Here is a 27,405-nt window from a genome sequence, read left to right as displayed (position 1 = left end):
TAATTATGTTGAATTGTTTTTGTCACCATGAGACTTGCCATATACTGTAAGTAGTCGTATCATAATGACATTTAAAAACTCATTTCATGTGACTACTGCTAGCTCACACACCATATCTACTTCTCTATACGTTTATTACTTATATACTGTTTAAATTCAGATAACAAGGGACTGTAATAACGTTCACAAATCTTGAAGTTCCTTTTTGTGTAAAGAAAAAATCAGGAAGTTCTGTTCTCATATGGGCAAAGGAAATCACGATTAGTTTATGAAAACTGATTTTCAGACCAGTCAGATAGAAGAGTTAAGAGCATAAACAAACAGAAGAAACATAAACATTTATCACCCCACCCAGCAAATATGCCTAACTAGAAAACTGGTGAAGTCTCAGCTTTGACTACCACAGAGAGCAGCCTATGAGCTGTAGTCCAGGGCAGAAACTGAGTAATTATCTGCGATCTTCTGATGCCATGTCCCCTTTTCTCCTCAGTGATCACAAGGAATTGTCAGCAGGAGAGGAAGATCCTATCCCAGCTTTGCTCTAGACCCAAGTTTTTTAAAGTTTTTTCTGAGCTACTCCTGTGTATAAACTGAAGCTTTTGAACAGTGTGGATCATTTTTAAAGTTTTGATTTCTTTTCATCATTGCTTGCTGTGTCAGTATGTGTCATTTTTTTAGTCTGCCAAGGAGCAATTTTCCATATAGCAATCAGAAGTGTGGAAGAAGAACATGCATGGCCCAATTTCCAGGAAATCTTGTAGCAGTTAGCTATTTTTTATTTTATATTTCTGATGATACTAATTCTTGTGATTAAGACAAATTTTGTTTGTGTAGTGTCATCAGATATTAAAGTCTCACCAGCAGTTTCTTCTAGGACATCCCTGGAAAACTGAAATAACAGGAATAATTTAAAGCCACAGCAATTAACTCAGAATTTTGGAAAAACATGTGTTAAGACTGCATATATGTTTTTCATATGAATATGAAAATTATCCTGTGTGTGAAATCCTCTGTTCTGCATTATTATATTTTATGTGTGTGCTAATGTGAATGTATATGTATATACCCTGATGAATACTTACTTATAATTACTTGAGTTAGCTTGACATTTTATCAGAAATAATGCATTGTTTTGTGCATATAAAAATATATTTTGTGTATTACTTCCCTGACATTTTATTTGCTCTCTTTAATTAGAGAAAAATGAAGTATTCTCTGAAAGGTAGATTGTATTTAGAAATGTATTCCGAATCTGTCCTGTAGTTAACGATTTGGTAATAAGTGTCCTATAGTGTAGCTGTTTTGATGAGGCTACCTCTGGAACTTAGATAGTGGATGCTTGCCTTCAGTAGGGCAACTATCCAGTAAATCTAAAATACATTAAATGGTTCAGTTACAAGTATTCAGGGGTAGAAATACAACACAGTTTTGTCAAATGCTAATAAAATAGGCGTTTGCTCTCATGTAAGGCTTTGCTTTTCCTCTCTCATACTATGGGTACTGTGATTAAAAACTCAGAAGGAACTTTTATTACCTACAAGGCAGAAAGGTGCCTTTACGATATGCTCAGAGTAGGGACTCACAGAACCTGATAGATCAGATCATGCTGGAGAGAAATACACTAAGGGAGTGCACTGAGGTGCCTTGCTTGATTTCCCCCGTTTGCTTTGGAGTTGTCTTGTTCCTCTGGTTCTGGATTTGGCTTTGCCTCTAGACTCTAGATTTCATCTCTAGGTGCTTCCTTTTATAATCATTCATTTTTGGAACAAGCTTGGAGTTACATTTTGTTATTGGCCCAGACTTAATAGCTGTCATTCCTGTGGTACAGTTTAGAACATATGATTTGACCTGTAAATAATTCTTGACTATGGATTTAAAAACTGAAAGTAGATCAATAGAAACTGAAAATCTTATTATCTTGACTGCTTTTTTGGTGTTAAAGTGGTCAACATTTAGCCTAAAATCTGTATTTTTTTCTGTGGGATATGGGATGGAAAGACTGTGCCTACAATTTATTACTGAAGAGAAAGCCTGCTGCTTTTATGTGCTGTACCTTTGTTTTCTTTCTGTGGAAAAATATTCTTCTTAAGAAATGAATTACTTCTGTGTTCAGCTTAATTGTGTTAGATGCTGTACCAGAGTTCCCTGCTCTCCTGCAGCCCCCTTTGCAAGCTTGTGGTCTTTGACAAAACCCTGGAGGGCAATGGACTTCATATGCCCTCTGCTTCATACTCTAGTTTTTTGGTTCCTGCTTTGATTCTGTCTGTTACCTGGTCCACTTACTCTGCTTCTAACTTGATCAGGTTGATGCGTAGGCAACCAGAAACTTAATACTAAGTTATACTTGTTATGGATCAATTGAGATTGTTCTTATTTGATTGAAACACACATGTCTCTAGAATAGTGTTTTCCAAACTAGTCCATGAAATAGGTTCATGGATTATTAATTAGTATTCTATGAGAAAAGGAGATCTCTAATTAAATGACTTACAAATCAAACTTCCTTGTGGGGACTCCCAGTAAATACTATAATATTAAATGCTCTAAGAAATGTTGAAGAAATGAAAGCTGTTGGATGACTTGTATTTGTTTTCTAAATACAGTTGTCCATTAATCCTCTTTTATTTAGACTATCTGGTCACTTCTTAAAGATCTCCAGTTTTCTGTAGAAGACATTTTTGGAGATATGTTCTTAGAACTCAGCCATAGTTAACAATCTTCCTGATCCACATCTTCAATAATAAGCTTTTAGTAGGTTGAACAGCAGGTACCTACATTTATCTCATGTTAGATAAAACTATATAATCTCAAAGGATTATCTAATTAAACCAGGCATCTAATGAATGAAAAACATTTGATAGGAGGTTATAGATGTCTTAGAAATCAAGGAACTTGATAATATGAATTAGTTCAATTACTGCTGTCTGATACCTATTGAATTCTCATTTTATTTTGTTTCATTTTTTTCTGATTTGAATTTTGGTATGAAACTGATGCCAGGATATTCTGGCATATTTTTAAAAGTTTAAGATCTTTGGCCTTAATTTTTTGAGGTTGATACATAGTTAAGGTGAAGTTAGGACATTTAATTTATCACTTTTGGTATAGAATGAGTGTTAGTCTGTAAGAAGAGCTCCAGGTTATAGTAAGATAATTCTATAGTGTGAATGTTTCCCTTTATCATTAGATTTTGAAGTGGATAATGTTCATGTTAAATCTTCTTTTTGTCTGAGTTACATGAAGCCCAGTGGTTTTGTCTCTTTCTGTATGTTTATTAAAATTTTGTTTGCAATGTTTGAAAAATCCCTTCATATAAATGAAAAGGAAATAGGTGGCCTTGGGTATAATAAAATTTAATCAAATAAGTAAAATCATTTTATAAGTAGTACACGGATAGATGGAGATTGTATCCAAACAGATGAGTTATAAATTGATAAAAGTGATATAAAGTCAGATTTAATGGAAGTTTCTACATGAAAAGCTCTATAAGTAGATCTTTATTGATTTAACAATAATAAGGAATTCTTTTTTCAACCTTCCAGCACCTTCTAAACCCTTTCTTCTCTTTCATATCCCAAACTCGTTTGTTGTTTAAAACAAGGAAGCCAGGTGCTTATGAACTTCCGCTGTCGTTTTCCTTATTAGTCCTTTGGTCTGGCTGTATTTGGAGAAGTGGCTTTCCCCCACCATATAGACTAACATTGCTGTTTGGCAAAGCAGAGTTTTACTCAATTTATTATATGTCTTTGCCCTGCTCTGGTTGGCTGGTCACTCCTGTTACTTAAGAGGAGCAGTAGCTTTGCCTCAAAGAAGTCCCACAATTCAAGAAACTAAGGAATAATAATCTAGCTGTAATAGCAACTTCAAGTGTTCTTCCTTGAAGAGAAACGTGTCAGAGCCCTGCTCTCCTTCACTCCAGTGTCCCTTTCAGGCCTAATGCACGTGTGAGGCTCAAGCATACACAGCTGCCCTGGGGACACAGTCTTCCCCTGCCTTCCCCACGGCACTTCGAGCCAAATCCATAGGCGTGATGAAGCCCTTGCTCCAGACAGCAGCTACCCAGAGCTCTACAGCAGAGTTAGCTTTATTTAATGTGCTGCTTGTTTCTTAAGAAGAATTTGAAATGTCATTGATTTAACAAATATTATTGAATATCTCCTATGTAACTGCTACTGTGCCCCTTAGGCTTTAAACCCTATTAGGGAGAGAGACATCGCAGGAATGGGGAGGGGGAACTCGAGTTCTTACAGTATATTTTTGGGTTTGAGATTACTGTCATTTGCCAGACTAGGCAATTAAGCATGGAAGCCTATTCTCTCCTCTACCTTATGTTTTTCAGTCAGGTAAAAGTCACTTTTCTTTCTTTTCTTCAAATAGCTCTTACTGGGATTTGGCCTAGTTTTGTCCGTAGTAATTTCAGATTTATAGTGAGAAGAGCTGATATGTATGATTTGGCCATTTTTCCCATGACTGATTTTTCTTGTTTTATAAAACTATCAGACACCCAGAGAGAGTAATGGCTCTATTCATTTTAAACAATCGCTTGTTACATCTGGATTTTGTCAGGTGAAGATTCGAATCATAAGAGCTCTGAAGTCCCAGTTGTCCAATAGATCATAGAATCAAAGAACAGCCTCCGGGAGAAGGAAACAGAACTCACAGCTGCTACTATAAGGGATCATCAGTATTTTAGCTTTCTCTCCACCTCCTTTGATATTCCTCCTCCTGCCTGCTATCTTTGGTTAGGCAGTCTCTACTTCTGCCCCTGTCTGTTAACCACTTGTGCTCATATGTGAAAAGCAGTATTTAATTTGCATCAAATTTATTTCGGCCAATTGTTTTGTTAGTTACCCAAGTACAATTCCAATTTAACAAACTCCCTGGCTTTTCTAGAATATTGCACTGTGACATGTCAAAGTGGTGATGAACATATTCTCTGCTAATTGGACCTGGCAATGAACAAAATAAATATTCAGCTTTTCTTTACTGTCCGAGAAGCAAGGAGAAGAGTCTCTTAAACCTAGCAAGAGCCCCTGCTGGCACGTATGGTACCTTTGTGAGAACTGGAAAAGGAGCCCCCTCGGGGCAGACAGGCCGCAGTGGGTGGGCACCCTGGGCAGAGCGAGTAGGAGCCAAAGGTGCCCCTTCCTCCAGGAGGACTTTGGTCCCTTTGGCGGGTCGAGAGGGAGCTGAGGGTGGCTCTCATTCACCCTCAGCCCTGACTGCAGGCCATGACCTGAGTAACAGTCTTGGAAGCTCTGCGCCTCGCTCAGGACAGGAGGGTAGCAGTACTCCATTCTGCTTTGATCTCATCCCGACTTGCAGCCTTACAGGTTACCTTGTTCTGTTTGCTTTGGTGGGAGTTAGCCTTTTTTGATAATAGTGATATATGAGAAGGAGAGTCAGAGAATTATTTGATTGTAGGATAAACAAAATGAAATGACCTCAGACACAGTCAATACCACTTTCCCTTCTCAGCATACAATGTTAATAAGCACATTGCAGGCTCTTTCATTAAAAAGAAAATTCATTTCCTGGACAGTAATCCTTGAAAACAATTTTTCATTTTAAAGAATTTATTCTAACTTCATTATCAAATGACTGCTTCTGTATACCCATAGGCATGTGTGTATATATGTGTGTGTGTGTGTGTGTGTGTGTATGTGTATGAACTTTTCTGATGTTATTTCTTATCACACACTGATAGTAACAAAGTTAAGTAACCATTGTGTCTTCTGCTTTAAAGTATTAGAAACTGGTATCTTGTGAAAAAAGTATTGCATGCTTCCCACTATAAACTAAAAAGGAATGAATAGTAAAATTTAGGGCTTTTTTTTTCAATCTCTTTGTATTCTAGGTGATGTGTTCCACATCACTGCTCCCAATAAATTCACCTTCGAGGAGGCTGAGGAAGCATGTGAAAACGAGGACGCGCGGCTGGCAACGGCGGGGGAGCTCCACGCAGCTTGGAGGAGCGGCTTTGACCAGTGTGATTACGGGTGGCTGTCTGACGCCAGCGTTCGCCACCCTGTGACTGTGGCCAGGGCCCAGTGTGGAGGTGGTTTGCTTGGGGTGAGAACCCTGTATCGTTTTGAGAACCAGACAGGCTTCCCTTCCCCTGATAGCAGATTTGATGCCTACTGCTTTAAACGTAAGTGTTTGATACCTTTTTAAAAATCATAGATTAAAAAAAAAATACTTCGAAGGCATGCATTGATGTTCAGCTAGAGGTTGGAATGGATTCCATGTCTTGAAATTTGTTCACAGAATGGAAACACATAGTGACTTTCCAAAGCAAGCAAATGGAACAACAGCTATATGGTTAAAACAACAGGAAGTTTGACAAATGTATTTTTTTACAGGAGATGATGAAGTGTCAAGTTGAGGTCTCCACTGTGCTGTGCCTCATTGCATCTAGAAACACAAAACATATTTCTGAGTAGTTATGTTATATTAATTGCTGCCCTTAAAGGCAATTAGATTGCTGGTGCTATAATGCCAAGGCCACTGGCGGCTGAGCTGAATCCTTGAACTCTGTTTATTTTGTCTTTGTTTGGGTGTCTGTCTTTGAGATGATGGAGAATTTTAATTTCAGTAATTGCAGGTGAGTACTTGGAACTGACATGGATAATCATAATGTTCACTTAATACCTAAAACTGAACCTGCTATGAATAAAAATCTCCATTTACCTCATTTTATTTTAAGTAATGGACCTATGTGCTATTAATCATAAATTCTCTAATGTCATTGAAGTAGAGCTTATGTTCCTTTGCAAGGTATTGACATAAGCTATGTTCAGTTTTAAAACTGGTTTTAAATAACATTTCTCAACATTTATGATATAATTATTTACATTTTTCAGATATCCTTAAGTAATTTTGCCATAGGAGTTACATGATCTAGTAGCATGTTTGTAGAAGCTTAATTACACAGGCAGGTAATCCAGTCTCCTTGGGCTATTTACTGTAGGGTCTATATTGTGACAGCTGAACAAAGATCTAGACTTTTGGGTGACCTTGAGTATGCTCAAGATAGAGCCATGTTATATTGAAATACAGTGAAAACTTCTTGCTAAATTTCCAGTATAGCTTGTTATCGCAATGTGTAACTGAAATGAATAGAAAATACACTAGCTTATTATGTCATTGGTTTCTAAACTGAAACACACAGATATTATTCTTCATCAACCAAAAAGAGCTGGGATGCCTGAGTATCTGTAGAATAGGTGTTAGTGCAACAGAAACAATAGATATGAAGTGTGATGTCACATACTGCTCTCTCTCAGCTTTACTGCTTCTATTTGGATGTCCTCCCATAGACTCAGCTTTCTGAGTGGTAAAGCCATGTGCTGTGATCATGCAATACAAGTTGGCCAGAAAAAGCCATTGAAAATGCTTGTTTTTGTTCCTAGATATGGAAACAACAGAAAAAGGTCTTCTTTAATCACTTTCAGGAACACAAACAAATAAGAACAATAACAAAATGTATTCCTTAAAGTAAAAAAATATACATTCCTTTAAGCTACATTTTCATAACAGTGACTTTCAAGTAGTTCAAGCTTTAAAATCAGTTTTACATTAAGTGACTGATTTGATTAAGGAACAAAATCTAATTGTTTTTTTGGGGGGAAGGAGGAAGCTAGAGAGGTTATTTAAAGGAAGGAATAGAATTATTAACTTGACTACCTTGCTTGATTATATATTCTTGTGCTTTATAAAACATGCACTAGAAAACTTTTAAACATTTTTTTCTTCCTGGGGATAACATTTAAACCAATGCCTGTCTTTAGCCACAAAGAATTCATCCTGATGTGTTTTAAATTATTTACTTAAATGAGGAATTCACATGAATGTGTGTGATAACAAGGTACTTAGATTCAAGCAAAATAAATGATTACTAAAAATCTACGTAAAATCTAAAAAATTTTGAAGTTTAGGTCCACTTTTTTCTCCCTAATTCATTTGAGTCTATGTAACTTGGAAATATATAACTTGCAAATATTGTGGTTCAATTTTTGAACTACATTTTGAAATATCATGGTTTCAGATTTTGGTTTTTTCCTCACTTAAGCCTAAGACCCTAACATATTCAAAATTTCCTCAGCATATAAAACGTTTAGAAGGTTTAGTCATAACAAAAACCTTTTTTAATCCACTTGCAATGCCAACAGCTTCCTCAGATTTCGAATCCATTTTTCAAGGATTCTTTTAATATGTATACATTTTAAAGAATTTGAAAAATGTTCTCAAAATGACTTAACTGCTGTCCACTTTTCTCACATAGTTGAGTAGTGACTGAATTCTATGGGAGAAAATTTATAAGAGTTGTGGCCTGAGTGACAGTTCCAAAAGTGGTTTCAGAGATGCACAGCTGGTTGGCTAAGTAGAAGAATTTAGTAATATAGTCATATATTCTTTGCTATTACCAAATGTAGAAAGTGTTTTATAGCTACTTCTTGGTGAATGAACAATACCAAATCTCACTGTTCTATAATTTCCTTTCCTTCTAAAATCACTAAATAGAATATTAACAAAGGCTGATGATAAATATAATTAGAATCTATTCTTGTTAGATAGATTTGAAAAACAAATAAATTAATGTCTTTATAAAGTAAAGGTTTCCTGAATATTTCCCTGTGATGACTAAACTAAATTGTGTACTTTGGATTTTTCTTTGTCTTCAGAGTTAAGCAAGTTCTGTGAAAGTTGGAGAGTTAAACAGTGCTTTGAAAACTCAGCCATACATCCCCAAATTTCAGGGAGCTAAAACCATGCCAGACTCATGATAATCTCCCATTTAATGTTATTAATGATCTTTAAGATGGAAAGACAGAGCATGTTTCCTAGAAAACCTATTTTAATATCCTTTTACCATCACTCTCAGGTAGTTTTCTAATTATCTAAATCTGCATTTGAGGTTGAGTCCATTTTTCCTTTTTAAGTTGGAAACTAAAACTGAAATAACAACCCTTTCTATTATTCAACACAACTGTGCACTTTGTCCCTCAGCCTCTTCCTCAACTGAAACAATATCCTGGTTGTGAAATTTCAATTTCTAAGCCTCTAGTAATCTATGTGATCTTGCTTTGAACCCTCATTATTTGCGGTGTTCCTTTGTTTGATTAAGCTTCCAACTAGAAACTGTAGTCTAGAGAAAGCTAAATAAATAGGCACCCACCACTTTATATGGTGTATTTGTTCACTTTTAAAGTTAGCCTGTCCTTCTAACCTGTGGTCAGTTTATTATCATTTTTATGCCCTAGATCTTAATTTGACCATAGATGCCAAAAATGAATCCTTTTTAATTGGTGTTTTTTAAATGTTTTCTGTGTATTGACTTTAACTCCGTTAGCATTTAATCACTCGCAAAACTTAAAAAAAATAGTTTTGAGTTGTAATCCCATTTGTTTTAACCTGTACTCTTTTCCCAATGATGAACCCAGAATACACTTACTGAATATCTACTCTATTTGTGAACTCCCATGTTTACAGTTATTTACATATAAAAAATGTAACAGAAGAACTAATTTGAAACTAGTCATTTCCCTATTACAGAGGCAGTATGAGTATGAGTTAAATTGACTGTCATGCTGCTAATAGGGCTTTTACATATATTTTATTAGGAAAAATCTGCCTTGTGTCTCACAACAGAAGCATAAAGAAGATAGTCCATAAGACATAAAATACTATAAGTATAGTGATGTGAAACATCTGTGTGGCAGACAGCTGCGAAGGTTGGAAGGAGCTTTTGTGGGAAAAGAGGCGTGCTGATTTCTGTTGGCTTCCTCACTAATGAAGTTGAAGGGACTCTGGTAGTTTTCCAAGACCAAAACTTCTCCACGTAAATTCTCCTTCTGGAAGGACACTTTCAGAAACATTTGGAGTTGTGTTTTCACCTTTATAGCAATCATCATTAATGTAGTAGTATTTACTCTTAAGATATCTTTGTAGATAGCTGTGTTTTTAAAATTATTTCCCTTTTTTTTGAATGGTTGCAACAAATAGTACAGATGATCTGACATACTGAGTTATGATGGAAATCAGCTGTTAAGTTGATGAAAAAGCCACCCAGCCCCAAAAGTAAGTCTGAGATTTTCCATTCCAAAGAGTAGCATTAATTAATTTAATTGTAAACAGACTTGTTAACAGGGCTGCTCTAAAATTATTGAAAACCCTTGTTTTTTAAAACAAAGTCACCTAAATCCTGGCTTTATAAAGATTCTCTGAGACACACTGTGGTCATTCGCTCTGGTCCAGGCTGGAGGAAGACAACACCAAATGGCACAGGAATAGTTGACAATGTTATTTAGTTTTAGAAATCTCAGTCCTTCATTTTAAAAACACTATGAAAGTATTTTCATAACATTGTAGAAAGTTGCTAGAACAGGACTCAGGTTGGAACATGGGAAGGCCTGATTCAGAGGCCCTCTGTTTGACCTGAACGCAATCTCACCTCTTTTGAAGTTAATTTCATCAGCCATGGAAATCTCAGAGGGAAAAATCAAAATTAGCTTTTTTGTTATTACTCATGATAATATGATTGATTTTTCTCTAATATGCAGTCTGCTAAGTGTTTATATTATGTTTCTATGGAAACTTTCTCTGCGTGTACATTTTACTATTTCCCCAAAGAATGCAGTTATAAGACAAACATGATACTTGGCAGTTAAATGAGGTAACAGTTATGGAATTCCAGAGGACAGAGAATTGAATTAAAAGAAAAATAGTCAACCACACTTCGGTTCCTTAAGTTGTTCATGTCAATCAAAATAGACCAAAGTTTCATTAAAGATGTGAATGTGAAAAATGTTTTTCTTAAAAAAAAGGAGAAAAAAGGTTATTTAACATGTTTTTGAGGAGTCCCAACTCTTTCTTGTTTAGTTTGTTTTAATATAAATGACAAACAGTGATAGACTTTAGGGAATATTTAAATGTACCATCATTTAAATGGCCATCAAGTTTTCATTACAAAGTTGATGAATCTGGACTTTAAAATGCTTGGGGAATGACCGCAGCTAATAACAGCTCAGACCAGACAAAAAATGAGGAACCTATTATAGCTTAAGTCTGATCTACAGAAGATTCACATCATTTTATCATTAAATTTTTTAATGGACTTTGTTTTTAGAGCAGTTGTAGGTTTACAGTGAATTCAAGCAGAAGGTGCAGAGATTTCCCATATGCTCCTGCCCCTACACATTCACAGCCTCCCCCACACTCAGCATTTCTCCACCAGAGTGGGACATCTGTTAAATTGATGAGCCCACATGAAAACATCATCATCTCTCAGAGTCCATAGATTACATCGGGATTCACTCTTAATGTTGTATGTTCTATGGGTTCAGACAAATGTGTAATGACATGTATCTACCCATCTGGTTTCACTGCCCTAATATCATTGAGTTTTGACAGAGTAGATGGAGTTCAGTTTTGTTTTCCAAGGACTCTGTTTTGGGATTATTTAGGGTAAGACACAAGTTATTATAGATACTACAGATATTATAACTCCTATCAGGCAGAACAAGCATTGCCCATATAACCATTTTTAAGTCATAGGATGCAGCAAAACAGTGACTACAAGTGTCCTCAGAGTAGTTCCTTCTGAGTTTAGTGGCGACTAGTTTTTGACTTTTGGAAATATGATTTTTTTAAAAAACATAATCTTTATGTGCTAAACTGCTACATTCTCCTATGTTGAGAATGAATCTTGTCTATAACACTGTCACTTCTACACAATTTAAATATCTTAAAACAGGCCCCAAGCCATTCTCCGTAAGCCTGGAGGCATTATAATGTAGCATTTTATGATGACAGGTGCCTTTTTGTTGCCTGAGCCCATTCCTTCTGATGCTCAGGGTTGTTCCCAGTGATTTGTAACAACAGACCTAAAATATATCATGTGGGTACTTTACTTCCTGTTCTAGGCTTGTGTTTCATGCTACAGTAAGCCTTAAGAGTTATGAACACAGTATGTAGAACATAGAACAAAATGGAGAACTACAAGCAGCCTGCTGGAAACGTTTGATTACTTATTTGAAACAAGGCTACGCAACAGATGAAAAGAAGATGAAGACAAATATCCCAACACCTGGAATCAAGTGAAGAGGGGTATTAAAAATGTCATATCCTGTTTTCATAAACCCCCCCACATTATGCACAATGTAATCATTTATATGTAACATGGGTACATCTGATGTGGTTTTTTTGTTGTTTTGCAATCGGAGGCACTCCCTCTCCCCTGAGACACAAGGCAGCTTGAGAAGGAGGGAGGAAGCCAGAGGCAGGGTACAGAAGCCTTCAGAATAGTAGTATTAAGTTTTCCTGTCAGGCTTTAAGGTGCTGCTGTAGTTTCTGATACATAACCTATCTACTGTTTCCAAACTCTGCATTTGTATTTTTTTGGACTTCTCCATATCTTAAAACTACATACTATTCATTTCCTTAACCAAGAACAATGTTCACACCTACAGGCAAAAGCAGTGATAACTCTTTCAATATAAAACAAGTGATCAACTTGTGATTACTAACTATTTAATTGTCTGTCTTCGAGTTAATTTCAGTATCATTTTTAGACTCCTCTCCATCACACAGCATTTTGGGGTTACCCCAAAATATGTAACAGCTCTTAACAAACACTGGACGTACAACTTTTTACTAGCGACTTGTCTAATCAACTCTTTGAAATTATTTTTCTAGCTAAACAGAATATATCAGAGGCTACAACCACCGAACTGAGTGTTCTTGCAGAAACTGCATCACCCAATTTATCTGAAGAACTACAAAGGGTACCTGACAGAACTACAGCAATCGTCCCTTTAGTCACTGAATTGCCTGTCATTACAACAAAGTTCCCTGCTGTGGGAAATATAGTCAATTTTGAACAGGAAGCTACAGTTCAATCTCAAGCTGTCACACACAGATTAGCCACTGAATCACCTGCACCTGCTAGGAGTACCAAGAAGCCTTGGGATATGGACTTCTACTCACCTGTTTCAGGGCCACTTGAAAAACCAGACATATCTGAAATTCAGGAGGAAGTGCCCCAAAGCACAATTGTCACCTCCCATCATGTTACTGATTCATGGGATGGTGTCTTGGAAGATATGCAAACACAGGAATCAGTTACACAAATTGAACAAATAGAAGTGGGTCCCTTGGTAACGTCTATGGAAATCTCCAAGCACATTCCTTCCAAGGGATTACTGGTAGCTGAAACAACATTTGTGCCTACAACAATGACCCTGGAATCCAGAACTGAGAAGAAAATAGGCAGCACTCTTTCTGAATCAGTGGGCCACTCTGGATTCACCTTGGGAAAAGGTGATGGTGAAGACAGAACATTCATAGTTAGATCTGGTCAGAGCACCTTAGTCTTTAGCCAAGTGCCTGAAGTCATTACTGTGTCGAAGACTTCGGAAGACACTACTCCCATTCAACGAGAGGACATGAGGTCAGTCTCAGCATCGATGACTGTTTCGCCTGTGACTGTACCTGACAGTGATGAATCCCCAGATGACTGGGAAGAGAAACAAACTAATGGTAGGATAACTGAAGATTTTTTTGACCAGTATGTGTCTACCACACCTTTCCCATCACGGCATCACCCAGAAGTTGAATTATTTCCTTATTCTGGTGATAAAAGATTAGTTGAGGGAATGTCCACAGTTATTTATCCCTCTCCACACACAGAAGCAACACAAGGAAGAGAAAGAACAGAAACAATAAGACCAGGGGTGGGAACAGATACTCGTACTGATGAAGAAATACAGGAAAAGATCACCAAAGACCCTTTTCTAGGAAAAGTAGAAGAAGAAGGCATCTCTGGAATGAAATTCTCTATGGCCCCCACGGAGCAAATTCGTCTTACAGAGTCTTCAGTAGAAATGACCAAATCTTTTGATTCTCCAGTGTTGACAGCAACAAAGCTGAGTGAGGCACCAACAGAGGCCAGAGATGTGGAGGAAGACTTTACAATGAGTCCAGTTGGCTTAGAAAGAGATGGCTACCAAGAAACTACCAAGTATCACGAGGGTGTTACAATGGTGCATCCGGCCCACAGCACTTTAAATGTGGAGGTGGTCACTGTATCAAAATGGTGGTGGGAAGAAGATAATGTAACATCAGAGCCTTTAGGATCCACGGAACATACAGGTCATCCAAAATTGCCTCCTGCCTTATTCACCACTGTGGGAGTGAGTGGAAAGGATAAAGAAACCCCAGGTTTTACTGAAGATGGAGGAGAGGAATATGGTACTATCCCAGATAGTACTCACCAGTCATTAGAGGAGTTTATGGAGGAAGACACAACAGACCTTGGGAAATTCACAGTTAGGTTTCAGCCAACTGCATTAGTTGGTATTGCAGAAAAGTCAACTTTGAGAGACTTTACAACTGAAGGAATAGTTCTACCTATCACAAGCACAGAAGGCCAGGGTGTTCATGCAGCCACAGAAGGAAGTGCTTTGGATGAAGGAGAAGATGTGGTTGCCTCTAAGCCCACACCTACATTCCCCCCATTTGCACATCCTTCAGATGTAGAAGGATCAACATTTTTAAATTATAGTACTACTCAGGAGCCTACTACTTATGTAGACACTTCCCATACTGTTCCTCTTTCTGTAATTCCCAAGACGGAATGGGGGATGTTGGTACCTTCTGTTCTACCGGAAGGTGAAGTTCTAGGTGAACCCTCTCAAGAAATACATGTCATTGATCAGACTCATCTTGAAGCAACTATTTCTCCTGAAACCGTAAGAACAAGAGAAATTACACAGGAAACAACTCAGGAAGAATTCCCTTGGAAAGAACAGACTCCAGAGAGGCCAGTTCCTGCCTTAGGTCCTACAGTCAGTACAGCCCAGGAGGCAACAATGCCTGTGGGTGAACCAGAGAGTGATTGGTCAGCATATACCATCTCTGAAGACAGACCCGTAACAGCTTCTGAGAGAGTCCCAGTTTTAGAAACAACTCCAATAGGAAAAACTGAGCACAGTATGTCGTATCCACCTGGTACTGTCACTGAGCACAAAGTGAAGACTGATGAAGTGACAACACCAAAACCGAGCACAGAGCCAACAGCATCTTTAAGTCAAGAGCCTGAACAAAAGTATGAAACAGAAGGTACTAGTCCAAGGGGATTTGTATCACCTTTCAGCACTGGTGTTACCCAGATTATAGAGGAAACCACTACTGGGAAAAGAGAGAAAATATCCGTAGATTATTTTGATTTAGGTTCAGGATTATTGGAAAAGCCTAAAGCCACAGAACTCCCAAAATTTTCAACAGAAAAACCCACAGTTCCAAGTGATCTCACTGCTGCCTTCAGTTCAGTAGACAGACGTTACACAACGTCAGAATTCAAGGTGTCTTTGGCATTCACTGAGAAACCACCTCTCATTGACAGGGGGCCTGGTGAAGAAATAACCGGGGACATGGTAATCATTGGAGAATCGACATCTCGTGTTCCTCCCACTACCCCTGAGGATATTGTAATGAAGGAAGCAGAAATTGACATCGATAGAGAGTATTTCACTGCTTCAAGTACTCCATCTTCTACACAGCCAACAAGACCACCCACAGTAGGAGGCCAAGAGGCCTTCAGACCTCAGGCACCTTCCACTCCAGAACCCCCAGCAGGGACAAAACTCCGCCCTGACATAAATGTTTTTGTTATTGAGGTCAGAGAAAACAAGACAGGTAAGTCTTTGCTTTCTAGACATACCAGTCAAGGCACTCAGCATTTTATCTTGAAAATTACTTTTGGAAAATAAGTATCAACATACCAAATGGTGCCATTAGAAGATAACTGGAGTGTGAAAAAAAATTCTGTGTTTTTAGCTTCATGTATTTGTACAAGAATTGGAAGAATATGTTAAACAACTGGGAAGAATGTTAGATGTGATTTGATTTTAAAAGTCATAAAAAGCTCTGCTTTGTCATCTAATATAACCAAATCATCACTGTTACATCACTTCAGAACATGCAGAACCAAGTGCTTTAATTTCAGTGTCTTTCCATGCATTACTGCTCAAGTGTAGTGCTAGACTGTGTTAACATTCCATTGGTCTTTAACTATTAACCTTCAGTACTTACATTGTGGACAGCTAAAATTGTATTGCCTATCCCTAGGGTTGATAGAAAGACATCGAAAGGTTTACTTTCGGTTTTTCTCTTTCAGGATTTTGCAGGTTTATCATATAACTTGTGGGGTGGGTAATGGGTCTGTAGTTTAAATGTCATTTTAATGCAAGTTCAACATATTTTTAAGCTGTTATCTGTAGGTATTTCAAGGAAGCTTTAAATATTTAGAACAAATACAATCTAGCCCAGTTCTAGGAAATCCTGTAGTTCATTGTACCAAATATAATTTCAGAAAGTGGATATGTCAGCTTTTCTTCTATTCCGTAAAAACCAGACTGAAATGTTTATTTGTTTTATGATTTAATTGTTTTATCTCTAGGAATATTTGTGAAACCTTCCATTCTGTTCAGCTATTTTATTTGTCTCTCTGGCAAAATTCTTAAACACTGTTTGCTTACATTGATTAATACTTGCAGTTTTCATTATCAAAACATAACTTATTCCTTCCTAAGGGTCAGGCCACATCGTCTCTTAAGTTTGGCAAGCTGAGCTGAGAATACATAGCACATACAGTTCAATAGATCAATTCAGGTTTGTCTCTTTTTAATTTTAAAGTTAGGATCATTAATTTTAGTTAAGTTGCTGTATTCTAGCACTAATATGTGAATTAAATGAATAAATAACTCATATTTCCTTGACTTGGCTCTAAAAAGGTGGCTTGGAAGAATGTTCTTTCGGCAGGTTTTCCTTCTTAACCATTGGGGCATTCTCCTGAGGGTGCCATTTTTCTTAAGAGTGATGCTATCCTCACAGAGTGCTCAGGAGAGCCCCTGCTGAAGCAAGCGGGTAATTATGGGCAAATCAGCGGGCTTCTCGAGCTGTAGGTGGAAACTTCACAGCTTCTACTGTGCAGAATACTCTCAGCGTAGAAGCTCTTGCAGAGCGGTGAGTAAGCAGAGGAGGGAATGCATTCCTGGAGTATTGAAGTTAATTTCCATTTTCCAAAGCAGTTGAAAGCGGCCAGGATTGGAGCCCTATTTTCCTGCTAATGATGCTGTTTCAAGGAAACCCAAACATATTTCCTGTCTCTTACTTGCCCTTTCCACCTCTTGGAACTCAGGTCAGAGAGAGAAGCTGAGTTGCCAAGTGGAAATGAGGATTGCTGTTATAGTCGGTTGGAAAAGTGACACAACATTACTATGAAAGAGAAAGAACAGAAGTGAACAGAAGCGAGAAGGAAATACCACCAACCCTTAATTGTCGAATTAAAAAAACAGTGCTTGGAAAACTATGCAGAAGTTTTCCCCAGTTTAGATTACTTTCTTATCAGTGTAGATGCTACATTGAGTAAAATGATATAAAAAAAATAGTAAAAAATGCTCTGCATTAAAAAACTCTTCTGAATGGGAAACTGTATGTTAAGGTTAGGGTGATCAAAATGTTAAGGTTAGGGTGATTAAATTACAAAATGGAAAATGTGAGACTTGATCTCCCTGGAAGAATTGGCAGTCATCAGGAAAAACAATCTAAGTTTTATAAATGGTTACTTGAAATGGAGAGTCTGAGTAACCTAACCCAGAAACCATTTATACACACACACACAAAAATATATATATATATATATATACACACACACCATTTATATTAATTCAGCTATATATACCATTTATATTAATTCAGCTAGGTCTGGGGGACATCACTATGTGTTTCCTCTTCTTTCTTCCACTTTTAAAACCTGGAACCATGATTTACTTTCAGACTAATTTTTGTTCAGCATTGGTAACAGTAGATCAGAAAACTCTGGAAAGGGAGTAGTTGGCTATCTCCATCAGGACTTTTTCCAGTATGTGTGTGGTGGGGTGGGTATCTATTTATTTCCCTCTCTCCATTTCTCTCTCTCTCTCTCATCTATCATTTTTGTGTGCTTTAGAGATTTCATTTTCCTTAAGACTAAAAGCATTGTTTATTGTCTTGATAAGACAATGAGGTTTACTCAAATCAACCATTTACTTTCACTAATTTTATTTGTTTTCTATGGGAAATTTAATTCGTCAAACATTTTGAACTTTGGCAAGGGAAACCCTACAGCAGATGTTCAATTAATGTGCTCTAAGGCAGGTGTACATTAATAAGGGAAAGTACATATGTGTCTGGAAAACAAATCCTTTTATGTACCAAGGCACGTTTTTCCAGACTGGAAAACCCTTGGTACATATATGAACTTATATAAATCTATTTGCAACCATAGAGTCGACCTCTACACATACTGTATATCCAAGTAAGCTAAAATACTGCCCATGCTATACTAAACCAAGGCATTCATAATTTTTTGCTGCACTCAGCAAGTCATATAAATCTTGATTTTTTTTCTACTACTATGAAACAAAACATGCTACTCAGGATATGTTTATGTTATATTTGCTCAAATGGATCTTAATAGCAAGTTAAGGCACTGTTGCTGGAGGGCAAATATAGTTAGCAGTTTAAAAAAATCTGAAGGAACTTTTCAGCTCATAAAACTTTTATGAGCTGAAAAATGCTATGGGGTGTGTTTAACAGTGGTTCAGGGGATACTGAAAACATGACTCCTGTCTATTTTCAGGAGTAATTTGCACACCTGCATTTTGAAAAATTATTGAAAGGTTTGCTTTGTGAACATGTATGAAGTGTACAGGGTTTAAATGTGTAGGAAGAGTTTCTTAAATGCTGGGATTTTTTTTTTTAATACTCCTTCTTTAAAAAATCTGAAATGTCACAAGTTAATGTGACAGACTATGAATGTTCTTAAAGGCTGATATGCTGGTATCTTTAGAATAATACTTTGGAAATGTACCACTATTAAATACAAACATTATTATGCAAATAATCATAACCTAAAAGTAGATAGCTTATTAGTTTTTTAAAAGCAAGTTTATAGATATTACATACTGCTTGTCATTCTGACTTGCCAAAGGTGTTCTTTTTTTTAGTTTTATGATTAGATTATTTATGATTATTTAGATTATGGTTAATCCTCTCTGCATTTCTTTGTAAATTCAAGAAGTGTTTGTAAGACTAAGATCTTATTTTATGAATATGATGGTGCTGAGAACAGGGTTAAGAATAAGAGATGTCGTCTCTGAGAGCAGGAGATATCTGGGCAAATGCCAATATTTTTATCATTGATTGCACAGGCATCATTCTTTTAAAAGTAATGTTTATATAAGACAGTCTTATGATTTTTATAAATCACATATTTTTTATTTTTATAGAATTTATTATGTAGAGGAAGTACTTTCAGTTTTTTTTAATGAATCAGATTCCTTTCTTCAAACAAAATCTTATTGAGGTTCTCTATATTTTAAGCAGATAAAAGGGTGGCTGTTTGGTTAACATCCAAACAGAGAGAGGAGATCAGCAGCCCTGCTTTCTTGGACCCTCTCACCCACTGTGATTGTCTGTCATATAACATGTACTACAGAACACAGCTAGAAGCAGAATGATATCATCTAGATAATTCAATGGAAAGCAGAAACAATGACTAATTCTTGAGTGAATTGATTTTTTTTTAAGTAACACATTATTGATCTGATTGTCAATACTTTACCTCAGTATAGTGGACACACATTTATTAACATTTACCTTTGAATAACTTTGTATGGTTCTGAATACAGCAGATTAAGCAAACCTAGTTTCAATCTTTTTGATGCTTCTATGTAATCAAGATAATATCTAGTTTCATTTCAGAATATTATATGTACTTGCAGAGCTAAGTCATCATCAATCTCACACTCAGAGCTTGATGCTTGCAGACCACATTTTACTTAATTGCCATGTTTAAACCTCAGAGATACTTTGTGAGACAACTAGGAATGTATTGCAGATGGGCAAACAAAGGCACACCAAGTCCATCCCTGCTGGCGCTGGGAACAACAGTCTGGGGACTTCTTGGAGCATTTTTGCAGTGAGGTGATTGTCTCCCCTGATGAACTCAGAAATCATGAGCCTTTATTGTCTCATGTTGCCTTGTCCACCAGTTCCTGAAAGGGCACAGATTCTGAAAAGACTGACCTTTCATTGGCATTCTATTAGTTTGTTTAGAGCTGATGACGTGGTTTAGTTTGCTACAAATATGGAGACTATCAAGCTATTTAAATACCTGCCACAGCAAAAGAACAGCAAGCTGAAACTGGTCAACCTGTTTCTGGGCTGCTGCTTCCCTGTAGAATTTTGGTTACATTCCTAAAAGTGGATGGAGCTGGTGCCTGCACACATGAGTGGCTCCCTTTTTTGGGCTCCAGTGGTGATTTCTTCCAGAGAAGCACATTTTTTTTCTGCAGAGAATTAGGATGGTTTCTCCTATCCTTCCTTGGCTGCCTAAAATCTAGAAAAGGATTGATTTCCTTTTCTATTAATCAGATAATGAAAAGGGAAGAGACTATGTTCCTTGCATTTCTATAGTAAGAAGAAAAGAATTGACCTTAGTGTTTCTAAATTATTATTGAGCTCAGTGTTACACTACAGACCAAAGGTTTCCTTTTAAAAAAGTCCTTCTAAGTGAAATATTTTGTACATGCACACACATGCCACTCGCATGCACACACACAAACACACATAGAATCTCAATTTTTTAAATGATCTATGAATGTTTTATTAACCTTCTAACCTTGAGGAACAATTTAAGGAATTCAAGTTTTCTTCACAGGTTGAAGTTTAATAATAAAAGATGTATTCCACAGATAACTAAAAGGAACTTTATCTTTTTCCTAAAGCGAACCAATGGCTATTCTTTCTGAAAATGGCATTTGCAATTACAACTTGTCATTATTAAAACTACTACTGAGGTGGGACATTATCCAAAGACAAACACCTCTTAGCTATGATTGGCAGTGACCTTGAGAGAAAGGCGCACACTGTCCTCCAGCACAGCACAGCCAGTCAAGGATTATCTCCCGGTGAAGCTGCAACATGCCCAGCCCTTTGATGGATGTTAGAAGGGTACAATAGGCCCTGCTCCCAAGGACTCTAGATGCATTTTGGGGAGCTGATATTAACACAGTCAAATATAACTTCAAATATAATTACACACGAGGCAGGGTGGTACTGACTGTGATGGCAGACGGAGTCAGTAAGGGATGGAATCCTTAAAGGCAGAGGAAGTCAGAAAATATTCCACAAGAAGGAAGAGATGTATGCCACTCCTTGTTGGAGGGGTAGAATAAAACAAATGCCTGGAAACCAGTGGGTGGTCTGCTGCTTCCCAAGAGAGGCTCCATGTAGGACAAAGAAGCCCCAAATATAATCAGGCATTTTTTAAAAATAGGGCTGGGATGACAGAGAGAGCATGGCCTCTGGTATAGGTTTAACCTACAGTATCGGTTTAAACGCGATAATTATGTAAGATGTGGTCTGCAAGTATCGATTTATAAGATGAATGCCTTCTTAGGATCCACCTAGAAACCTATACTGGTTTATGGAAATTAGAGATATTCAACTTCCTCAAGAGCGAGTGCTCTCATACTATTTTTCTGTTCATCAGTGATTCATACTTGTTGGTAAAGAGAGCCTCTTCTATAGATTAAGTACATTTAACTTTTCAAAACACATTCCCATGCAGTATCATGGTTCAGTCACACACTTGTAAAGTTAAATGGCATAAAACTACTTTTTAAAGAGTGGGCTGCTACTCTAAACAGTGATTTAAAGGTTTACAACATATTGACTCAAGTGAATTTTGTGTCGGTGGTATTACAGATGTAGGTGCTATAAATTGGAGAATGTGGGATTGTCTCTCCTTTGCTCATCTGCATTGTGGACCCAGGAATTTCTTAATTTCTGCCCAAATTTTTTGTCAGTAAAATGGATGTAAAGACTATTATTGTACAGAAAGAATAATATTTTCTAAACTTGGACCCATACTCTTTTTCCAAATCACAGGGATTATGAGACGAGAAAGATGATCATATGTACATTTAAATACATGCACAAATGTAGACATGCATACACATATATGTAACTCGCTTTTACATATAATCTACAAATACATTTTTTTCTCACTTATTAAACAAATAGTCAATGACAATGTACTAGGTACTACTCTAGGACTGGAGTTTTGAAGCACACTCTGTAATATTCTGAGTGAACATAAATGAGCAATTTGCTCCATAGGATACATGAAAGAGGCAGTTGATGTCCTGGAAAAGGCCTTTGGAAACAGGCCTGAGTTCATTGACAACATTGTTATTTGCAATCTGTTTGGTCTTGAATAAATTGCTTATTTCTATAGGCGTCTATTGTTCTAACATTAAAAATAAATATAGTACTACAAATCAACCAGATTGCTTAAAGTAAAAAGAGATCTCTTTCAGGACTTGCCAGTCACTGTGGTAGGCACATCACACATTTAATACTCCACGACCAGGCACCCTGTACAGCGCCTAGCCCATGGGAATTTCTGGTACAAATTAATTCCTTCACAGGTTTAAGAATTATCCTGAGCTTCTAAATGTAGGGAAACTTAGATTGTTTTGTACTTAATAGGTAAAAGTGTCTTAAAATTCAAGATGATTTATACTACAAGGAGTCAAATATAATTACATAGTATCTGCTTGACTAGGAGAGCTTGTTAAAATTTTAATCCTCTATGGATTGTGTTTGTCTAGGGTAATGCCATTTTGGGTGCAAATCAGAAGCAGCTGCAGCCCTTATTTAAAACTGAAATACAGGGTTGTTTGTGTAGTACCTATGTGTAGAATTCATTAGCTTTCTGCCCTTTTTCATGTGTGAAAATTGAGCTTATGATTTTTGATAATTACCAATTTATTTATATTTTTAAAGAAAAAGACCTTTTTATAAATTTCTTATACATTTTTTCCAAGTCCTGGGCCTAGGCTCTTCGTGCGTGTTCACAGAATGCATGGGTTTCCGTGCTGCCTTGTTGTTGTCAAGGAAACCCCCCCAGCTCTCTACACAGAGATTGCATTCTTCTTTCTTAATAGCGCTCAGATCATTCATTTGTGCAATGAATAAAAAAATGTATTCATGGGCCCAGACAATGTTCAGGACTTTTTTGGGGGAGGAGTGTAGCTAAGGGGAGCAACGTGCACCATGAGAGAAGCAACAGAGATTAAAGGAAAAAGTAATGCTCTTTGAGGTTTCGTTTTAATGATGTAAAGCTGAAAATTTGCTTTTAAGTAGGCATTGCCTATTTTTGTCAGTATACAAAACTTATAACACCACACCTCAGTGAGTTTTGTCTGTGAGGTACAAAAAGGAGAGCTGATTATTCAGTGGCTTCACTGATAGAACAATTCCAGGAATGGGACCTTTGTTGAGGGGTAGGGATGGTGATGTGTTTCGGGGAAAACTGTTGTATATTTGCTTTATTTGTGTTGTACTGTGAATTTTTTGCAATATAATTGTGGCAAAAGAAAATGCAAAATATTACGTGGACAACTGAGAACCTATTTTACTGCATTAAGAAATGGTGCTCCTTAGAGAGATAATGCCAATGTTTAGACTTTCTGAATATGAATCGGTAGGAAAACACCTATTAGCAAGAGAGCATTAATCATTCCTAAAAAGAGTGATTTGCTTCTTGAGATGAAAATAAATTATGGTGAACCTTCTAAATACTTGTTACATTATTGTGACAATGTAGGAAGTATTTCTCCATATTTAAAGTCTAAATAGGAGATTTTAAACTGTAAAGGAATAATCTCTGGGGTGAGAAGAAAAATCTATTTATGTGTCAGCTCCTATGTCCATGAAAATTTGACACACAGTGCCCTGGTGTTACCCAGACCTGCTTGCACACATGTATAACTGGAACACACTACCTTGACTGGCTTCTGGTGGCTTCATCTTTTGGTTGGCTTTGTGCCACAGTATTCTTGGTTGCTCAGAGTTGGGTACTCTTGGCCTTATGCTACATTTAATGAGTTTCTGAAGATTTTAGTTTTAGTTTTTCTAAGTAAAGAAAGGGAAAAATAAATATAGTGGCGTGTATTTCTGTAGAGTGTAATGGACTATAGTATAATTATCATTTTTTGCTCTGTTGTAGTTTTACCTTGCTCTGCTCCATTGGGGAGCTCTTTGGCTATCTGCAGATAAAATGTTTTCTGCCCATCTCTTCATACTCACCCCAGGGAATATTTCAGTGGTTTGTTGACATAAAGTCACTTAATCAAGCTACCCTGTGACTGGGAAAAAGAATATGATGTGATCTATAGTTTTCTTGGTAAGGCAACTTGAAATAATTAGTAAACAAGAGAGTATATAATAAAGGCTTATTGTGCGCTTAGTAAAAAAGGAGAATATAGAGGTAATATGAAATAAGTTCATGTAAGAATTATTTTTCGCAGGCAAAGTCTCAAATTTGGACTCACAGGAAACTCAGGGAACTCAACACTTACTGAGCAGCCGCCTAGTTTACCCAGAAGAACCCAAAGCTGTAGGCAGGCCAGCAGCTAACCACACATAATGCCATTCCACGCAGGTGCTGCGGCGGGGGCTAAGAAATGCCAGGAAGTCACCCAGTGCATGAACACTACCCACACTGATTTTTGACCTGGGCGCTATATATCAGAATCACCAGCCAGCCTCCAAATAAAAACAGCCACTACCCCATCCGCTACCAGACAACTTGAATCTGAAGTTCTCATGGTGGAGCTTGGGCATTTGTATTTTTTGTTAGTTTCTTTTCTTAAATTTTCTTCATTTATTAATTTCTTAATTAAGGATCTGTATTTTTAAATGCTCTCCGTGTAACTGTGATGTGCAGAGAGTGTTGAACACCACTGGTAAATGAAAGGCTTTCTGACCTGCAGAAATTTGGGCTGTTACTGCTGCAAAGAACAATTACTTCCGTCCAAAATGCAAATTTTTCAAAGGAAAGATTGAACTAGTAGAATGTAAACATTTTTATTCTGGGTGATAAATAAGTGTATAGACATTCTTCCAACCACATTCCTGAAAGAGTGGCTAAGTGGCCAGGGTCTGAAGAGCATTACATGCTTAAAGGACCTCTTCACTTTAATTATGGAATGTAAACTTTAGTAAGGAGGGGGTGAGACAAAAATATAAGAACAGCTAGGGAATTCATAAATAAGAAACACTATGACAGAAGTCCTATGGCATACAAATCAAAGATACAATCAGTTTGAGGAGTTTTAGAGAAGTTACACTGGAGAATGCAGGGCTTCAGCTGGGTCTTCCTTAAATGAGTGGGTGAAGTTCAAAGGAGGATTTATGAAGCATTCCAAGTTGGGGGCAGGAGGGCTCCTCTTGGACAGAAGTCTAAGATGGGAATGAGGAAGATACTGAGAGGGAGCATGGAGCTGCCGGGGCCCTATGCAGAGACGCAAACAGTGGGAACAGAGCACTGAAGGAAGAGGACACATGCAGACAGTTAATGCAGCTGCTTGAACACACTGTTGGAGAGGTCAGGTGGAAGAGGACCAGAAACTGCTGTTGACTTGTAAGGGAGTGGCATAATTAAAAATAAAATGGTGTTTGGTAAAGTTTAACTTAATAGCTGTAATTGCTTGGGGAGTGGGGACTTAGAAAGAAAGTATGTACTGGGTATTTATTTATGACAGGCATTTGTTTTACTTCAGTCAAAGCTTATACTTAAATTTTAAACCCTTGATTCTGAAAAAAACATTTTCTAGTGTTAGGGTATCTGGCAATTATCTACTTATCTATAGAAGGCTTTGACAATGTTAAAGAACTAAAATGAAAAGCATGAAAGTACTGTCCTGTGGTTGGTTTTTGTTTATTTGTTCTACTTAAAGGAGACATTTAGAAACATAAATATCCTAGCTTACTTCTCTTTCATACAACTCTTTATCTTATTATTCAGAAATGCTTGAAGGTCCCCACATTGCTTGATTGTGCTGTCCAGAAAAGCCCTTCCTCATTAAAAATTGGAAGTTGTGAAGTCCCAGAAGAGCCCACACTCTCTGAGCTCTCCTTATGCGCACTTATACCAGATGACTGGATCTAAACATACTCTTTCCGCTTGAAGGAACAGCATTATTAGAGGATTATCTGAAGTTGGGAAAAGAGATGATTCCCATTTATTATCCCCACAACATGCTGCCTCTTAAAAGTGAAACTATCAAAAACATTTATGTTGTTTATAAATATATATCACCCTTTCTGGGTGTAAAATTCATGAATTGAGAAATATTGAGCTCCTTGCTCAGCAAGAGGAAGCTGTCAGTGTAAGATAACATGCTTGAATGGTGTTCCAAATGGGCCTCAGCTAGTAGAGCTGACAGACACAGGTCACAGAATCAAGTATTGATCTCCCAAACTTTAGTTAATCTCTTTCATCTTGGATGGATTGAGTATTGATATAAATATATCCCATGATTTTCGATTATAAAGGTAGTTAAGGATGCAAAAATATTTGACTAGGTTTGGGGAGTGCATTTATATTTTGATTACTAATGTCAAATTTTTATAACATCCTGAGTTGGTATCTTAAATTTTGAAAATGTTGGAGAATTCAGGATGTTTAAAACAATCTAGTTGAAATTCACATTAGGTGGTTTTATTTGCTTCATAAGGTGCCCATTAATATTTTATTTTAATTAAGAACATATCAAAGATGAATGAAATTGAAGCATTTGTCTCTGTCTGGTTATGGATCCATAGGTATGTGTCAGAAAACTTAAACATAGAAATTTGAACTTTGTCTATTTAAATTCTGTAAGTATTTCTCAAGCACTTCATTTTGCCCATCTATTGTATTTTTAAAGGAAACAAAATCTATTTTGTTGCACATTAAAATGAAATTTGTTTTAGTAGAGAAATGTGATACTAATATATTTCTGTTGAGTAGATTAGTATGTACTTATATTTAATTAAAAGCTCTTAAACTTAAATGGTAAAATCCCCTAAAGGGAACATGAACTTGAGCCAGTGCCTATGCATCTTAGCAACTATGTTTTGTGTCTGTGAACAGTATGACTGGAAGACTTGTGTTTGTCTGCAAAACTCTGCCATGAAGTACTTAAAAATACTCAGTGAATAATTTGAGGTCAGCTAGCAATAAAGCTTTGTGTGAAATGCCATTAAAAAATCTATTAACGGTGGTGGTAGTATATTCAAGTCAAGCTGTTAAAGTACATTTGTATAAACATAGAAAAGATTATACATATGCTACGTACAGTTCTGTGGTTTGACTCTTGAAATTCAAATAAAAGTTATATTACCTTCAGAATAAAATTCTAACATAGAGCAGTCTTTTATAAGGGCATGTTCATCTAAGAGCTGGGAACGGTAATTACTCCATTAGGTTGCACTGTTAGTACAAAATAGAGCACATCACGATTTCAG

The 27,405-nt window shown here is 36.9% G+C and overlaps 1 protein-coding gene across 4 annotated transcripts in view; it reads left to right on the top strand.

The window, feature by feature from the left end:
* The window catches only part of VCAN (versican), a 102,421-nt gene that overhangs the window by 28,446 nt on the left and 46,570 nt on the right, over positions 1-27,405 (top strand). For 2 of the 4 annotated variants that reach the window (XM_036914220.2, XM_036914217.2), the window contains exons 6-7: positions 5,858-6,151; positions 12,697-15,696. In XM_036914220.2, the coding sequence (XP_036770115.2) occupies positions 5,858-6,151; positions 12,697-15,696 (3,294 nt within the window). The remainder of the gene's footprint in view (positions 1-5,857; positions 6,152-12,696; positions 15,697-27,405) is intronic. The other 2 variants (XM_036914219.2, XM_036914221.2) reach the window with 1 other exon arrangement.

This window comes from Manis pentadactyla, chromosome 2 (genome assembly GCF_030020395.1).
Source record: "Manis pentadactyla isolate mManPen7 chromosome 2, mManPen7.hap1, whole genome shotgun sequence".
Classification (NCBI taxonomy): Eukaryota; Metazoa; Chordata; class Mammalia; order Pholidota; family Manidae; genus Manis; species Manis pentadactyla.
The sequence above is the reverse complement of the archived record's forward strand: the minus strand, read 5'-3'. Positions and strand labels throughout refer to the sequence as shown.